Raw genomic sequence first — 14,697 nt, 5'->3', positions numbered from 1 at the left:
GACCGTCATTTGTCAGTGCCTCACTTTAATGAGTGTGTAGATGACACGAAGCAGCGGACGTTAGCTACATTAAAAACAGATGGACGCTATTTGAATGAGTTCCTATGGAAACCGGAACAGAAAAGCATTCAATCTGACGTTAGAATTCGTAATGGCGGCGCTCATCGTTTACTCAGGATAAAGGTCTATAGTAGATTCGGTTTTTATGAATGGAGTCCGCGATCCAGTCTGTTTTCACGGAGCAGACATTGTAAACGCACGACCATGTAGAGACAGAAATGACATGTCTTCGTGTAACGTGTAACTGGAAACACTGGTAGCCTCTTGAAGGAGTGAAGTTCGCAGCTGGCATCGATGAGGTGTACAGTAACGTCGAGGTAGTTATCTTGTTGACATATGTCCAATGGTCCTCAGTCAGTGCTACACATCTCGCCTCTACCACAATGAAAGTCATCATAGTTTGCGTAGTATAGACCCAGCTCCCAACCCAACTTAGACAATAGATTAACGGCGATATTTTTTTAGCGCCGATAAGAGTCTCACCACTAAATTAAATACATGTGAGGAATGAAAGATTGGATGTCACAGATGTTTTTGCTAGTGGTGGACTTATTTGTGTATAATTTAATGCAATAAATGTCTCACTGTAATCAAAAAGACAATTGATTCACATGAACACATCTGTCCCGCCATGTCAAAGAGTGTGAAAAACACATTATTGCAGACACATTGTTTGTATTTCGCTATCAAAGTGACAGATTTTGAAGGCTGATCTTTGTTTTACATTAAAAGTACCAAAAGCACAATTATTGCTATTATTGGGTGGTTAATGAATGCAATCGACGATGTGAAATATTATTTCCACCCATGATGTCCCTGCAAGTACACCACATGGTATGGTTTCTGCTAATAACCACATATATTCAAATAGATTTAGTGGCCTGGCAACTTCTCACGGTGCTACCAATTCGGGCCATTTGCATGCGCATGCTATACTATCAAAATATTATACTTAAATTCTTGTATTTTCAACTTCATTCTCAAAACATTTCGACTTTGAAACATTTCGATTTTATTCTCGTAATTTCAACTTTATCCTAAAATATTTTGACTTTATTCGTATACTTTCGACTTTATTCTAAAAATATTATGACTTTATTCTTGTAATTTTGACTTTACTCTCGAAATATTTCGATATAATTCTTAAAATTTTACTCTAATTTCTTAATTTTAGATTTATTTCCTTTTTTTTTTTTTTTTTTTTTTACATTGCACTAAAATGCCGGCGTAAATTTTGACAGCTTTTTCTTATGAAATTCAACTTATCTATTTAAAAATTAACATTTTAGTTACACATGAGCCAATTTGTCTGCAAAACTAATTTACAGCATTTAAGCATAAGCTTCTAAATGTAAAGATTTGTAGGATTATAATAAACATAACTTTAAGGGTAACTTTGCTGATATTCAACAAACTTTGTATCGTTACAATGTCATATATACAATGAACAATGTGTACTCTTTCTCTGTTACTTGCATCAAAATATCACTGTTTATTTATCAGCAAAATTCTAACAAATTATGTAAAATGTGTCTTCCACAGGAGTTTTGACAGCTCCAATGCATATTTATTTGTGCATTTATTCAAACTAAATGGTAGTATATTCACAGATCTTAAAGGGGACATCAGATTTCTCAATGGTCGTGTAAAACAACACCCTTTTTACCTTGTCAAAAACACCTCTGTTCACAGAGACTCATTTCGGTGCATGTCTCTTTAAATGATAATGAGCTACTGCTCACCCCACCCCTCTTTTCCAATTTTCTTTTATTCTGTGACGCGTTACCATCAAACACAAAACAAAACCACTGCGTACTCAGTCGGGACAAAAGAAAACTCTTATGTTCACTTTTACATCTAACTACAAAACACCTGCATTGCTTATGAAACTTTGTTGTCGCTACAGCTACTCAAGCGTGGAAAAAATGGTGGACAGCATACAACTGGCTGAGGGTGGAAATATGCTAATACGGGACAGTCAATCAGTGGTTGTGGGTAGGGCATGAGCAATAAGACATCATACTGCTCAGAAAATCAAAACAGCTTGATAATTGAGACTTTAGGTTTTTAAGGGGATTTAAAAAAGAGTGAATGGATTTTTGTTATTGTAGGTTGGTTGTGTACACACACTGCTAAAACACATTTATATGTAAACACCATGTAAGTGAATTTTGCATCTGATGTCCCCTTTAAGTGTTCCACATTAGCCTAGTTCTCCATTTATCAACTAAAGTTGATGTGTCAGCTAAAGTTCTTACCAAGTTTTGGGTTGTAGAAACCACAATTTCTAGGGCGCAACCTTCTATCTCTGTCTTCATCTTCATCCTCATCTTCATCATCTGAGTCATCCAGCGAGCGCCCACCCATCACAAATAAAACCTCCTGCAGGTTGTGGGCATTCTGAGTCACTCTCTGCTGTGACTCACCTGTCATTTCTTGTTTCTGAAGAAAATAAACAACAACAATAAGTGTAGTATGGAACATTATGCTTATGAGATTTTTATATAAAATAAATTTGTCTCACCTCTCTACATATTCTCTCTACAAACTCTTTGGATTCTAGTGAGTCTTGTATCAGTGTGTCTTTAAGCAAGTTCTCATTGAGGTAGGATTCTGCGAGAAGGGAAAGCTTAGCCAAGCCCAACAATTCTCGCAGATGGCAGATCCGATTGTCTCTACAATGCCTGACCCAGGCCAAAACAGCCTCGACACAAGATCGGTCATCTCTTATGTGCAGATCCTCATCCTTCAGGCAAACCACCAGCCTGTCTTTCTCCAGCATCAAGAACTCCTCATGCTGCTGCACGGCCTCAAAGTTTTCAAGCAGGAAGCTCCAAGCTTTGGCAACAACTTCAGGGCATCCATGTATCTCTCCAAACTCAAGAATTCCCAAACAGTTTGTGGCACCTATCTGGTGCTGCAGATATCGACTGCATACAGTACGGACGGTGTGGAACTGGAGCTGGCTGGACGTGCAAATAAGTCCCTCTACATTGTTTTTATTGATGGTGAGTTTCCCTGTATAAGCAAAGTCCAACAATTGCGACAACACATTGGGGTCTACATCATGAAGCTCGACACGAGCAGCAATGCTCTCCACGAAATCTCCTGAAAACATAGAACGGAAGTAATGGCTGCAGAGTGCAAGGATTCCCCGGTGACAGGGGAAATCTCGTCCACCAGCGCTCAGGGTGACATCCACTAGTTTGGGTTGAGAACAGAGGGAGCGCAAGCCCTCTAAGATGCTCTGAGGGTGGGAAGAGAGGCAGAAGTCTAGGTCGTCTATATTACGCACCATGACAAAACTTTGACCTATGGCCTTAACGCATTCAGGGCCAAGCAGCAGATGTTTTCAGTGTTTACCTACGTAGGACAAGACAAATGGGTATAATCAGTCACATGCAATCTGATTGCGACATACATGATCATAGCAGTGTGGAGCCTCCTATGACCCAAGGACAAATTTTCAGCCTTTCTGCTTGGTAACAGAACATTTCAGGAAGAAATTGGAAGAGAATGAAGTCATGTTAGCACATCAGTTTAAGTCAAATTATCAGACGATTATCGCCAGAGTTAAAAACAGGTTCTTGCCAAAGACAATACATCTGATAGCCACACTGGGAGAGTATAATTCTGAGAATGAAATTTACTACCATTCAAGATTCATGTCTTTGCCTGTGAGCGAATTTGCACATAAAATACATCAAAATATCACTGGTGAATATCACTGGATGTTAAGCAGTTCTTGTTAATGCAACAAAACAAGAAAACAGAAACTGAACTTACCAGAGAGTGAATGAAAGGAGAATTCATACATTATTCACAGTACTTTTTGTTGCTGCTGTCTGAGTTGTGGGACACGCTGTCTTTTGCAGAGTCACTGGGACAGCATGCTTGTCTTTCACACTGCTATTTTTAGGATAGTCATTCTGGGGGGATATACTCAGAGTCTAAATAGTACTGCTAAGCTCCCACCTGCTCTTAAAGAGATACACACAACTTTCTGTGTAAGAGTAAACAGTCAGATGATCATTTATTTAATCATTAGAGTAAGCAGCCTCCAATATTGGTGCAAATCAAGTCTCTAAATGTCTGATTCTCAAGGAGTAACAAAACTCAACAGAAAATGGTATTCAAAACATTTAAATAATTTAAAATTGATAATTGACAAAAAGACAAACACTTCAGTTTATGGCAGTCTTCAACCTTGCACTCCTGGAAAATTGGAGAATAAATGGCAAAAGCATGCCTTACGTGTCACAAGTATATAAATATTGGTACCAGTTCTACATCAAATTCCAAAATGTATATATTTAAAGGATTAGTTCACTTGCAGGATAAAAATGTTCTGATAATTTACTCACCCCCATGTCATACAAGATGTTCATGTCTTTCTTTCTTCAATCGAAAAGAAATGAGGTTTTTGAGAAAAACATTCAACAATTTCCTCCATATAGTGGACTTCAACGGGAACCAACGGGTTGAAAGTCCAACTTGCTGTTTCAATGCAGCTTTAAAGGACTCCCAGCCAAGGAATAAGGGTCTTATCTAACAAAACGATCAGTCATTTTCTAAAAATAAAATTTATGTACTTTTTAATCTAATCATCTTGCACTAACTCTGCTATGCGCATGTGTGTATTCACGCATTGCGCAAACACATTAGAAAGGTCACACGTGGTTAGTTCTTCGCCTGTGTACTTAGTCAAAAAGTACTTAATCTCATTTTCTTCTCCAATGTAAAAATCATCCAACATCATTGTTTCACCCTTTTATTGTAAAAAGCATTTGACTTTCTTTGCACATTCGTTTTGTAGACACTGGGTCGATACTTTACATGATGTGTGAGGTCGAGCTAGTTCAAGATGAGCATTTTTTAGAAATGGATCAACCATTTCGCTAATAAAGACCCTTATTCCACGGCTGGGATTGAGTAGAGCCCTTTGAAGCGACATTGAAACTGTAATTTAGACCTTCAACCTATTGGCCATTATTGAAGACCAATATATGGGGAAAATCCTGGAATGTTTTCCTCAAAAACCTTAATTTTTTTATTCAAATGAAGAAAAACAGACATGAACATCTTGAATGACTTGGGGGGGGGGGGGGGGTAAATTATAAGGATTTTTTTATTCTGGAAATGACCTAATACTTTAAAGACAATAAGCAATCTCTATGTACATTTCCCCCCAAAAGGCTTATTGTCATTCCTCGAAATCAAATATCTCAGCCTCCTTTTCTTTCCAGAAAGCAAAACTGCGGTCAATATACTTGCAAATCTCCTCATTAGTTAGACTAGTAATATCTGCATTATTTCTCAGGACATCGCTTTCATCTGGAGTGGGCGTCTGTACAATGACTTTAGGCACAGGCCTTGTTTCTACCACTGTGGTCTGTTCTGAATGTTCAAGCTCTGGTTGGCCTGATCCATCTCCAAAGAACTTCACTTTAATGTCTTCAAATCCTTCCTTCCATTCCCGGTTCCCCGCCTCTATGTCCTGAATTACAGCCTTGTGAAAATCCCGCACAGTCTCCCAGGTGAAACGCCCCACATGGTCGAACACTTCAAAACACAGCAAGTGTCTAATTTTCCTCTCATCTGGAGGCAAATCTAGCTCAAGTATGTGAAAGTAGCCGAGCATGAAGAGGTCGAGTGTCAGAGTATCATAGTCAACGGGAGATCCATCCACACGCGGCAGGAACTGCTCAGGTGAGTAAATTGCCTGCTGCCGGTTGAGTCTTCGGATCTGCCTGGATGGTACAAATGAGATCATGCTTCTCCAGTTCCCAATCATCTTATTGATGGCACTTCTCTGCTTGAAGAAGTGCCCCAATTTGCCATTTTCCATGGTGTGCTTTGGAGAGATATCCAAGCTAGCTTTGCGTTCACATTTCGGCTTCTTAGATATATCCAGCGAATCGACACTTTGCTTTCTTTGAGCATTTCTCACAGTTACAGTGTAAGCAGACTTCTTCCAGTGACCAAGGAACAAGACCACAATACGTTCCTTGCGCAGGGTTGTACTTTCCATGGCATCACTGATAACATAGTCAATAGATGAATCATCAATCTGGTCAACCTCTACTTCTTGTTCTTGTTTTTGAGAAACCTCATCTGAACCATTTATTACTGGTTCTTGCTCTTGTTCACCCATTAATTCTGTCATCCCTGAATCTTTTTGTGAGAAATCATTCTGATTCTCAAAGTTGGACTTTAAGTTCCTCACAGAGACCCCAAACTGTTGAATCTCATTTTCTATCTTCTCCCTCCTGCCTCTGTGTAAGGCTTGCGTCTCTGAGGGCTGAGAGAAGACATTCACAAGCTCTGTGTTTGGCATTTTGCAGAAGGGCTGGTCTGTAAGATTGGTCATAAGAAGTGACATACTCTTTACAATGCCTGAAATTCGGTTGCACCAAACGGGTAAGGGAGTCTGCGTAGAGTTCTTGTACTGGGTGTTGAGTGTGATGTTGACAATGGGTGCCGGAAGAATGTTTCGAAGTTCTTCGGCCAGACGAGCAATCTCCATTTCGTACCCCACGCAGTTCTTTTGCATCGAGACACTTTCAATTTGCTTCTCTAGATATATGAGGTCATCCTCTGTTAGAAGCTCTCCGAATGGTCCCAGGATGGCATTGTGAGCCTGGGAGTATCTCCAACTCTCCATCTTTGTATATTTACTACCGCTCTCCTGTTAAATATGATAAAGCGTCCAGTTAAACCTGGGGAAAGCTGCAGTCAGAACATCATCATGCATTCAAATTTTAATGCAATATTTGTACAGTAGCTCACCTTTATCCTCTGTGTTTCTTGGTCAAATAAGCTGGCCTGTAGCTGTCGTACCATCACTTGTCTCTTCCATTCTGCTATAGGTCTGCCCTTCTCATCGTGCATGGGTACCAGGTAATCAATATCAGACAAATTAGCCTCCTCTGTCGGTAACACCACCATTTTGTTCTAAAAGAGAAAAGAGAATAATGTATTGGCAAGTACTAGAGTTCAAATTGTGCCCTTAAGTACATGAAAAACAAAAACTATCATGCTAAATTTTATTAACTTGGTTGTTAAAGTGCTTTAGTACATGGTTTTATTGTAGTAAACGTGTAGCAATTTTTTTTTTTTTTTTTTTGGCGTATTGATTACCATTTGTATAACCACAGTTTTACTACAAATACCAAGGTTAAACTATCGTTAGTGTAGCAAAACCCTGGTTAATTTGTGGTTACCATGGTTTACCTATAGTAACCATGTTTTTTTTGGTTTTGTTTGTAGTATGTAGTACAACAAAGACAACAGACAACAGCTGTATTATCAAACAAAGTTATATTTAAAATTTATAGTTGAAATCAAAAGTTCACATACTTGCAGAATCTGTAAAACGTTAACTATTTTACCAAAATAATGAGGGATCATACAAAATGCATGTTATTTTTTATTTAATACTGACCTGAATAGGATATTTCACATAAAATATGTTTACATATAGTCCACAAGAGAAAATAGACAGATATAGTCCGTTCAAAAGTTTACATACACTTGACTCTTAATACTGTGCTATTACCTGAATGATCCACAGCTGTTTTTGTTATTGTTTAGTGATAGTTGTTCATGAGCATTTGAACCTTCAGTAATAGTAGTAATAGTAATAGTTCCTCAGTTGTCCTCAGTGTAAAAAGATGGATCTCAAAATCATACAGTCACTGTTGGAAAGGGTTCAAATACACAAAAAAGCGGAAAAACCAAAGCATCTGTGGGACCTGAAGGACTTTTCTAAAGAACAGCAGGCAGTTTATGAACAACTAAGCAAAAAAAAAAAAAAAAAACCCGCTGTGGATCATTCAGGTAACAACACAGTATTAAGAATCAAGTGTATGTAAACTTTTGAACAGGGTCATTTTCATAAATTTAACTATTGTTTTCTCTTGTGGACTATATGTAAGTGTGAAATATCTTTTTCAGGTCAGTACTAAACAAAAAATAACAGGCATTTTGTATGATCCCTCTTATTTTGATCAAATAATTAACATTTTGCAGATTCTACAAGGTGTATGTAAACTTCTGACTTCAACTGTAAATCTAAAAAAAAGATCATGGATTTTACTTGAAATGTGTGTGTGTGCTGTGTATTTTTATGCTAACGATAGCTATGAATAATGCCTGCAACCATACTGACCGTGAATGTAGTGAATATTCAAAACAGTGAATTCCATGACAATGAAAACGGTAAAGTGAATGGTCGATTTATGACTAAAATAAACAGCTTTGAAAGCTGAAAACAATGACTGGATCTAAAACCTCTGCATTTCAATCTCCATAATCCCCAAATGTAAAAAAGAAATAGTCCAGTATAAAGTAATTAAGTTTGATGTGATCACACAACAACTAGTTGCCCAGTACATTTATATTCGCAAGTGTACATCTTCAAAATTGAAGGGAGTCAGTTTGGTTATAGAATGCAGTTGTCATGTAACTCTATATAGCATTCTAATACAGGAATGACAACTGGATTCTGCTAGTGTGAAGCCTTAGATTCAATGATCATGAGATAAAGTGAATGTTAAATTTCTTAACTGAAATTGTCAAATCAGATGTTAATCCAGATTTCTTAAGGCTGGCAATGGATTTTACATCTCCCAGTTTCATTTCTCCCATAAACAGTTTCCCTTTGTCTGGTACTGGCTTACTCGGAGGCGTACTGGAACTAAGGTTCTTCACCACTGCAATGACAATCAGAACAAGAACATCATTTGTTACTCTCATCTGTTTCCAGTTATGTTCTGATCATATTCACATAGGCTGATTACCATTACTCATTGAACTGGAATTAAGTCATCAAGTGAAATTAAGGAAAGATGAGTCAATGGTGACAGCAGTGCCCACAAAATTCTGTCAGAACTGCAGAACATACATATACAACATAGCAATAGGGGTATTAAACAGCCCCCTTAGGGCTTTCTCACCCGTAGTGGCCATGTGGACATTCTGTAAAGCGTTCCCATGTGGGGTAGAAGATGGAGGCGAGGGGGTAGTGGTGGAAGGAGGAGGAGAAGGTGAAAGAGTCGAAGGGGGGTAACGGGCTTGAGGGGAATCTTCTGTCTCGGGATGCTGGTGGGGTTGAAATAAAATAAGTCAGTCCATTGAAAATGGACACATACTGCATCCAGATACGAAACATTTAAAGCATACTTTTCTATCATAATTGTTCTGTTCCGAAGTCTACTGAGTTGCCCATGAAAGGAACATTTTGAGGCATCATTTAAGCCACATTCTAAAGCCGAAAATGTACTTTGCTAGCATGTGTACAGCTGGATGTGAAGCCATTCAAAGTACACTTTATGTAACAGAGTGCGAAAAACAGGCACTCGACACATTCTCAACTCAAAAGTTTAATTCTTTTCCAGTGTACAAATGTTTTTTTTTTTTAACTAAACTAGAGTTGCAGATATCTCTTAAAGGGATAGTTCACCCAAAAATGAAAATTCTGTTATTAATTACTCACCCACATGTCGTTCCAAAACTGTAAGACCTTCGTTCATTCACTTAACACAAATTAAGATATTTTTAATGAAATTTGAGAACTTTCTGACCCTCTATAGACAGCAACGCAACTGAAATGTTTAAGGCCCAGAAAGGTAGTAAAGATATCTTTAAAATAGTCCATGTGACATCAGTGGTTTAGTGGAGTACTTTTTGTGCGCAAAGAAAACAAAAATAATGACTTTATTACTCTTGTAGCTTTATAACATTACAGTTAACCCACAGATGTCACATGGACTATTAACAATGTCCTTACTTCCTTTCTGGGCCTTGAACATGTCAGTTGTTTTGCTGTCTATGCAGGGTCAGAAAGCTTTTGGATTTCATTAAAAATATCTTAATTTGTGTTCCAAAAATGAACGAAGGTCTTACAGTTTTGGAACACCATGAGAGTGAGTAATTAATGAATGAATTTTAATTTTTTGGTGAACTAACCTTTTAACCCCCATTTAACACAAATGGTGCAGTCTTTTGTAGTTTGTTGTTATTTTGTCTCATTTGTTTCTTTTTCAACTGTGAAACAGCAGACCAGAACAGTGTTGCTGCCTAGTAGACAAACTAATTGGTAAAAAAAAATTCAAGGAGCATATGCGAGCTAAGCATATAGTGTATAAAAAAAACCTGGCTAATGATGAAATAATGATGCTAATGATGAAACTATCATCACAAACACTGTACACATACCCTAGCATACACGTAAGCTCCTCTCAAAGTATACTTGGGGCTTTAGTCAGCATTACAGGACAAAAAGGTGGATAAAGTGGGTGAAGCCTATCTGGTGGCAGTCTATGGAAACCATGGAATAAAAGAATAAAAAAGGTCCATTTAAATTTATATTTCAATTTATTTTTGCAATTCCGAGATTATATCTCAGTTCTGATATAAAAAACCGACTTGTCAATCACTCTTTCGAGTGTATATCCCACACTTATTGAAAGTCTGAAATATGAGATATAAACTTGCATTTGCAAGAAAATAAAGTTAAAAATTAAAATTGAAAATGTTATAGGTTTAAATAGTATTTCATGCTGTCACTGTAGGGCTAATATAATATGTGACCCTGGATCATAAAACCAGGCCAACTTCATTTGGACAATTTTAAAGGCATTTTTCTCAGTTATTTAGATTTTTTGCCCCCTCAGATTCCAGATTTTCAAATAGTTGTATCTCAACCAAATATTGTCCAAACCATACATCAAGGGAAAGCTTATTTATTCAGCTTCCAGATGATGTATAAATCTCAATTTAAAATAACTGACCCTTATGAATGGTTTTGTGGTCCAGGGTCACATGTGTTCCCTATGAACTGCATATGTGAATTTTATGGAGACCTATTGTTTGAATCAAATGTATGATTTAAAAGTAAAGTAATCATAGCAGGTTTCATCCTTTAGTCTGTCCATTTAAGCGTCTGCATTTAGCTTCAAATGGCGTCTTTGACAACAGTATTCTATAAAACAGATTTGCATTCCGATTCTGACATCCAGGATCAGCATAAACCAGCTAAGGACCAGCATTAACCATCAAAATCTACCTAACCAGCATATGCTGTTTTTTCAACAGGGACAGCTACTTACAGTATGTAGGAATTAAGTCTAAAACTCTAAACTCACCTTAAGACTGTCCATGTTTTTGTGTGTATTAGTGATCTGTCTGTAATAATCAGAGCTGGGTTGTCGTGACACAGCTGGTTTCTCTCGGAGCTCTTCCTCTATAGGACAGTTCTCTTCCAGAGGCTGGGCAGCTGGACAAAGCTGAAATAGAAAGCAATTTTATTATCATATAACATTTTCTTATTCAGGTGGCGTGCCATCAAAGCACATTATTTCACAGAGACCTGTAAGGCAGTGGAATAACAGGCCAATTACTGCCATTTGATCCACTGCACAGCAGAATATCACAATCATACACATGAAAAACGGCTATTTGTGGTCTTTCTTTTGTGCAGTGTTGTGGTCCGCAAAGCGATATGTGAGTATTACAGTAAGAGGGGCCCTAGCTGGGGGGCAAAATAGTTGTACCTGAGCCCAACATCTAGATCCCACTTTACCAGAGGGAAAATGCCGAGTATATGGAAACATTTAGATCACCGCTGATGAAACTGTAATATCCTAATGGACTCCATGCAGAATGCATATCAAATGTGGCTCTCAAAGGGCTCTCTGTAAAACACACACACGCACAGAGCATCAAAGGGAACACTGATATGCCGCAGCATGCTATTTTGCTTTGTCTCTGTGAGGTGGTCCTCCCAATTTCCTCTCGCACGGCACTTTGATGTCCAAACAGCACGAAATGCGCTGTGACACGGCTTGGGCAAAGGCAGGAATAAATTTCCCAGAAGTTGTGCAATTCATAAATAGATAAACTTTGGGAGGGGTAATGGGGGTATGTGTGGCAAAGCTACATTAGCGAAGTGGAATCTCTTTCCTTCGTGACCTTTGAGCAGCAGTTCAGTTCCTCACTCACGATCAGGATGCATCTGTCTCTGCGTGAAGGTTTAATCAAAGCCAGTGGACACCATGGCACATTTGGTTTTCATCAGCTATCCTCTTCTGTGGCTTAGGCAGTGGATGCTGGAGAAACATGGTCCTCCCATCCTCTCCTATGCTGCGTGGGCCACACAAACACTGATGGAGAGAGTGAGACTACAGCGAAAGCGCCAAATGCATGAGACCTATATGGTGCAAACCTAGTGCAAAGCAATTTAGAGACTTTCCTTTTCACCAGTTGCTTTGGACAGGGGAAAAACTCACTCAAACATGCCAGACTTTTATCTCGAAAACCAGAATCATTATGAAGTTACCAGATCAACACAGAAGAGCTGAAACAGGCAGAGACTGTGGGGTATTTCTCAATGTTCTGTTCTAGTACATTCAATGAAATTATTTGAAGGAAAAAAGAACCAGAAATGGTAGAAATATGAAGACCTGCATGGTTTGTGTAAGGTTTGGTTAAGGTTAAAGCCTCCTCATCTCTCTGCTTTCTGGAGGAATTCAAGACCACACACTTGTGTTGACACATAAGCACTACATTCTATGTTAAATCACTTTTACACCTTCGGTTAAAACACATGATGAACATGTTTGACAGTTTTTAAATTTAGAGGATTGAGTGAAAACGGTCCAAAGTGTCTACAGCAGCAAATCCTCTGTGCTGGAAAGTTTATGTTACAATGGAGAAAGGATGAAGAATGAGCTTCAGATGGCATTCTTTCTATGTTAGCTGTTTCATAAAGAATTATGGATAGATTTTATAACACAAATAGCAACAAAAAGAAAAGAAAAAAAGCTAAAATACCAAATGCATGTTCAATACAGTTTATTGGTGACATATTTGTTATTGGATGATATAAGAGATTTATTATTATTATTATTATTATTAGCTTTTCATTTATCAGTTTAACTCTCGCTTAGAGTTATTTAAAAACAGTAATAATTTAACATCTTTTTAACGTAACCTTTAGCAAATACCAAAATAAATATGAATATTTCATACACAGTGCTGGGTATTAATTGATTACATGTTTATGTGGATTACATAAAATGAGAGTATATTCCATTTTAAAACGCTCAGATTACAGTTACTTTATGGATTACACTACCAGTCAAAAGTTTTTGAACTAAGATTTTTAATGCTTTTCAAAGAATGCTCTTCTGCTCACCAACCCTGCATTTATTTGATTTAAAATACAGCAAAAGCGGTATTATTGTGAAATATTTTTATATTTTTTGATTATGTTTTAAAATGTAATTTATTTCTGTGATCAAAGCGACATTTTCAGCATTATTACTCGTCTTCAGTGTCACATGTCATTCAGAAATCATTCTAATATGCTGATTTGCTGTTTAAGAAACATTTATTATTATTAAATAATTAATAATTATTATTTATATTTAAAACAATTTTTTCAGGATTCTTTAATGAATAGAAAGATACAAAGATCAGCATTTATCCAAAATAAAAAGCTTTTGTAACATTATACACTATAACATTAAAATAATAATAATAATAATAATAATAATAATAATAATAATAATAAGCAGCAAATCTGAATATTAGAATGATTTCTGAAGGATCATGTGACTAGAGTAATGATGCTAAAAATTCAGCTTTGAAATCACAAGAATAAATTACATTTGAAAATATATTCAAACTAAAAACAGTTATTTTAAATACTAAATATACAGTAGTCCACTTTGGAAATGAATCAAAAAATTTCTCTGTTTAGTGTTCAAGGGTTTAAATAATGTTTATTTTACATTTTAATGATTTAATTAATAATTCACTTTTACTCACAAACCCACTGCAGTTCTTATATAACGCCCAGTTTGGAAAACCCTGGTCTAATGTAATGTTTAATGCATTTTAAGATGTTGATATCAAAAAATGGATATTTTGATATCAACATCTTAAAATGCATTAAACATTACATTAGACCAGGGTTTCGTTCCCCCCCCACACACACACACTCTTTAAATAATGGTACATTATGTGCTCAATAATGTGCTCAATACTGTCATTCAAACAATAATTACACATAGTTCAGAAATATATTAGCTCTACAAACATGACATGTATATAAAGCACAATAGTTACTTACAAACTACTGTCCTCTTAATGGCAGTCGATATCCACACAGGCAATGCCTGATCACTCTGTGTCACTAGAGAGTGACACACAATGTGAACACCTAACCCAGAGATGTGTTGACTCCATCCACACCATCCCAACAACTGGCCATGGCCCAACAGACAATAAACAATAAACTCTGATAGGAGAATGCACTTAATAATTTAACACAGTGGATTGGGTAGCCGGCAATGTCACTAATGAACAAACCAATCAGCACATGCGAACAAGCGAGCAGTGTGATACAAAGCAGGAGCCTGTCAAATCAGAAGAAGCGGACAGAGACACTGTATCTCTTTCATTCATTCATTCATTTGTTGCTGTTGTTTTGTTTTTTAAACTGGGGACGTGACCTTACACACATCAACACTAATCAACAGAAAAAACCTTCTTAAGTCTTAGCCTGAAAGATGGGCACTGCATGAGCAGAACCTTTCCATTATTTGTTTAATAATGCATGCCATGGAAAAA

The 14,697-nt window shown here is 37.2% G+C and overlaps 2 protein-coding genes across 2 annotated transcripts in view; both read right to left on the bottom strand.

Moving 5' to 3' along the window:
* The window catches only part of klhl30 (kelch-like family member 30), a 9,766-nt gene extending 5,809 nt beyond the window's left edge, over positions 1 to 3,957 (bottom strand). Inside the window, exons 1-3 of the mRNA XM_073851927.1 lie at positions 3,847 to 3,957; positions 2,585 to 3,423; positions 2,319 to 2,502 (exon numbers count right to left, since the gene is read on the bottom strand). Coding sequence (XP_073708028.1) covers positions 2,319 to 2,502; positions 2,585 to 3,358 — 958 coding nt within the window. The 5' untranslated portion in view covers positions 3,359 to 3,423; positions 3,847 to 3,957. The remainder of the gene's footprint in view (positions 1 to 2,318; positions 2,503 to 2,584; positions 3,424 to 3,846) is intronic.
* A 1,306-nt stretch (positions 3,958 to 5,263) lies between these two features.
* Positions 5,264 to 14,697, bottom strand: part of espnla (espin like a) — a 34,024-nt gene continuing 24,590 nt past the window's right edge. Inside the window, exons 6-10 of the mRNA XM_073852654.1 lie at positions 11,208 to 11,348; positions 9,018 to 9,162; positions 8,629 to 8,774; positions 6,850 to 7,014; positions 5,264 to 6,748 (exon numbers count right to left, since the gene is read on the bottom strand). Of these exons, the coding sequence (XP_073708755.1) occupies positions 5,264 to 6,748; positions 6,850 to 7,014; positions 8,629 to 8,774; positions 9,018 to 9,162; positions 11,208 to 11,348 (2,082 nt within the window). The remainder of the gene's footprint in view (positions 6,749 to 6,849; positions 7,015 to 8,628; positions 8,775 to 9,017; positions 9,163 to 11,207; positions 11,349 to 14,697) is intronic.

Source organism: Garra rufa, chromosome 12 (assembly GCF_049309525.1).
Source record: "Garra rufa chromosome 12, GarRuf1.0, whole genome shotgun sequence".
NCBI classification, from domain to species: domain Eukaryota; kingdom Metazoa; phylum Chordata; class Actinopteri; order Cypriniformes; family Cyprinidae; genus Garra; species Garra rufa.
Note: the sequence above shows the minus strand (reverse complement) of the source record. Positions and strands in the feature narration are given on the sequence as shown.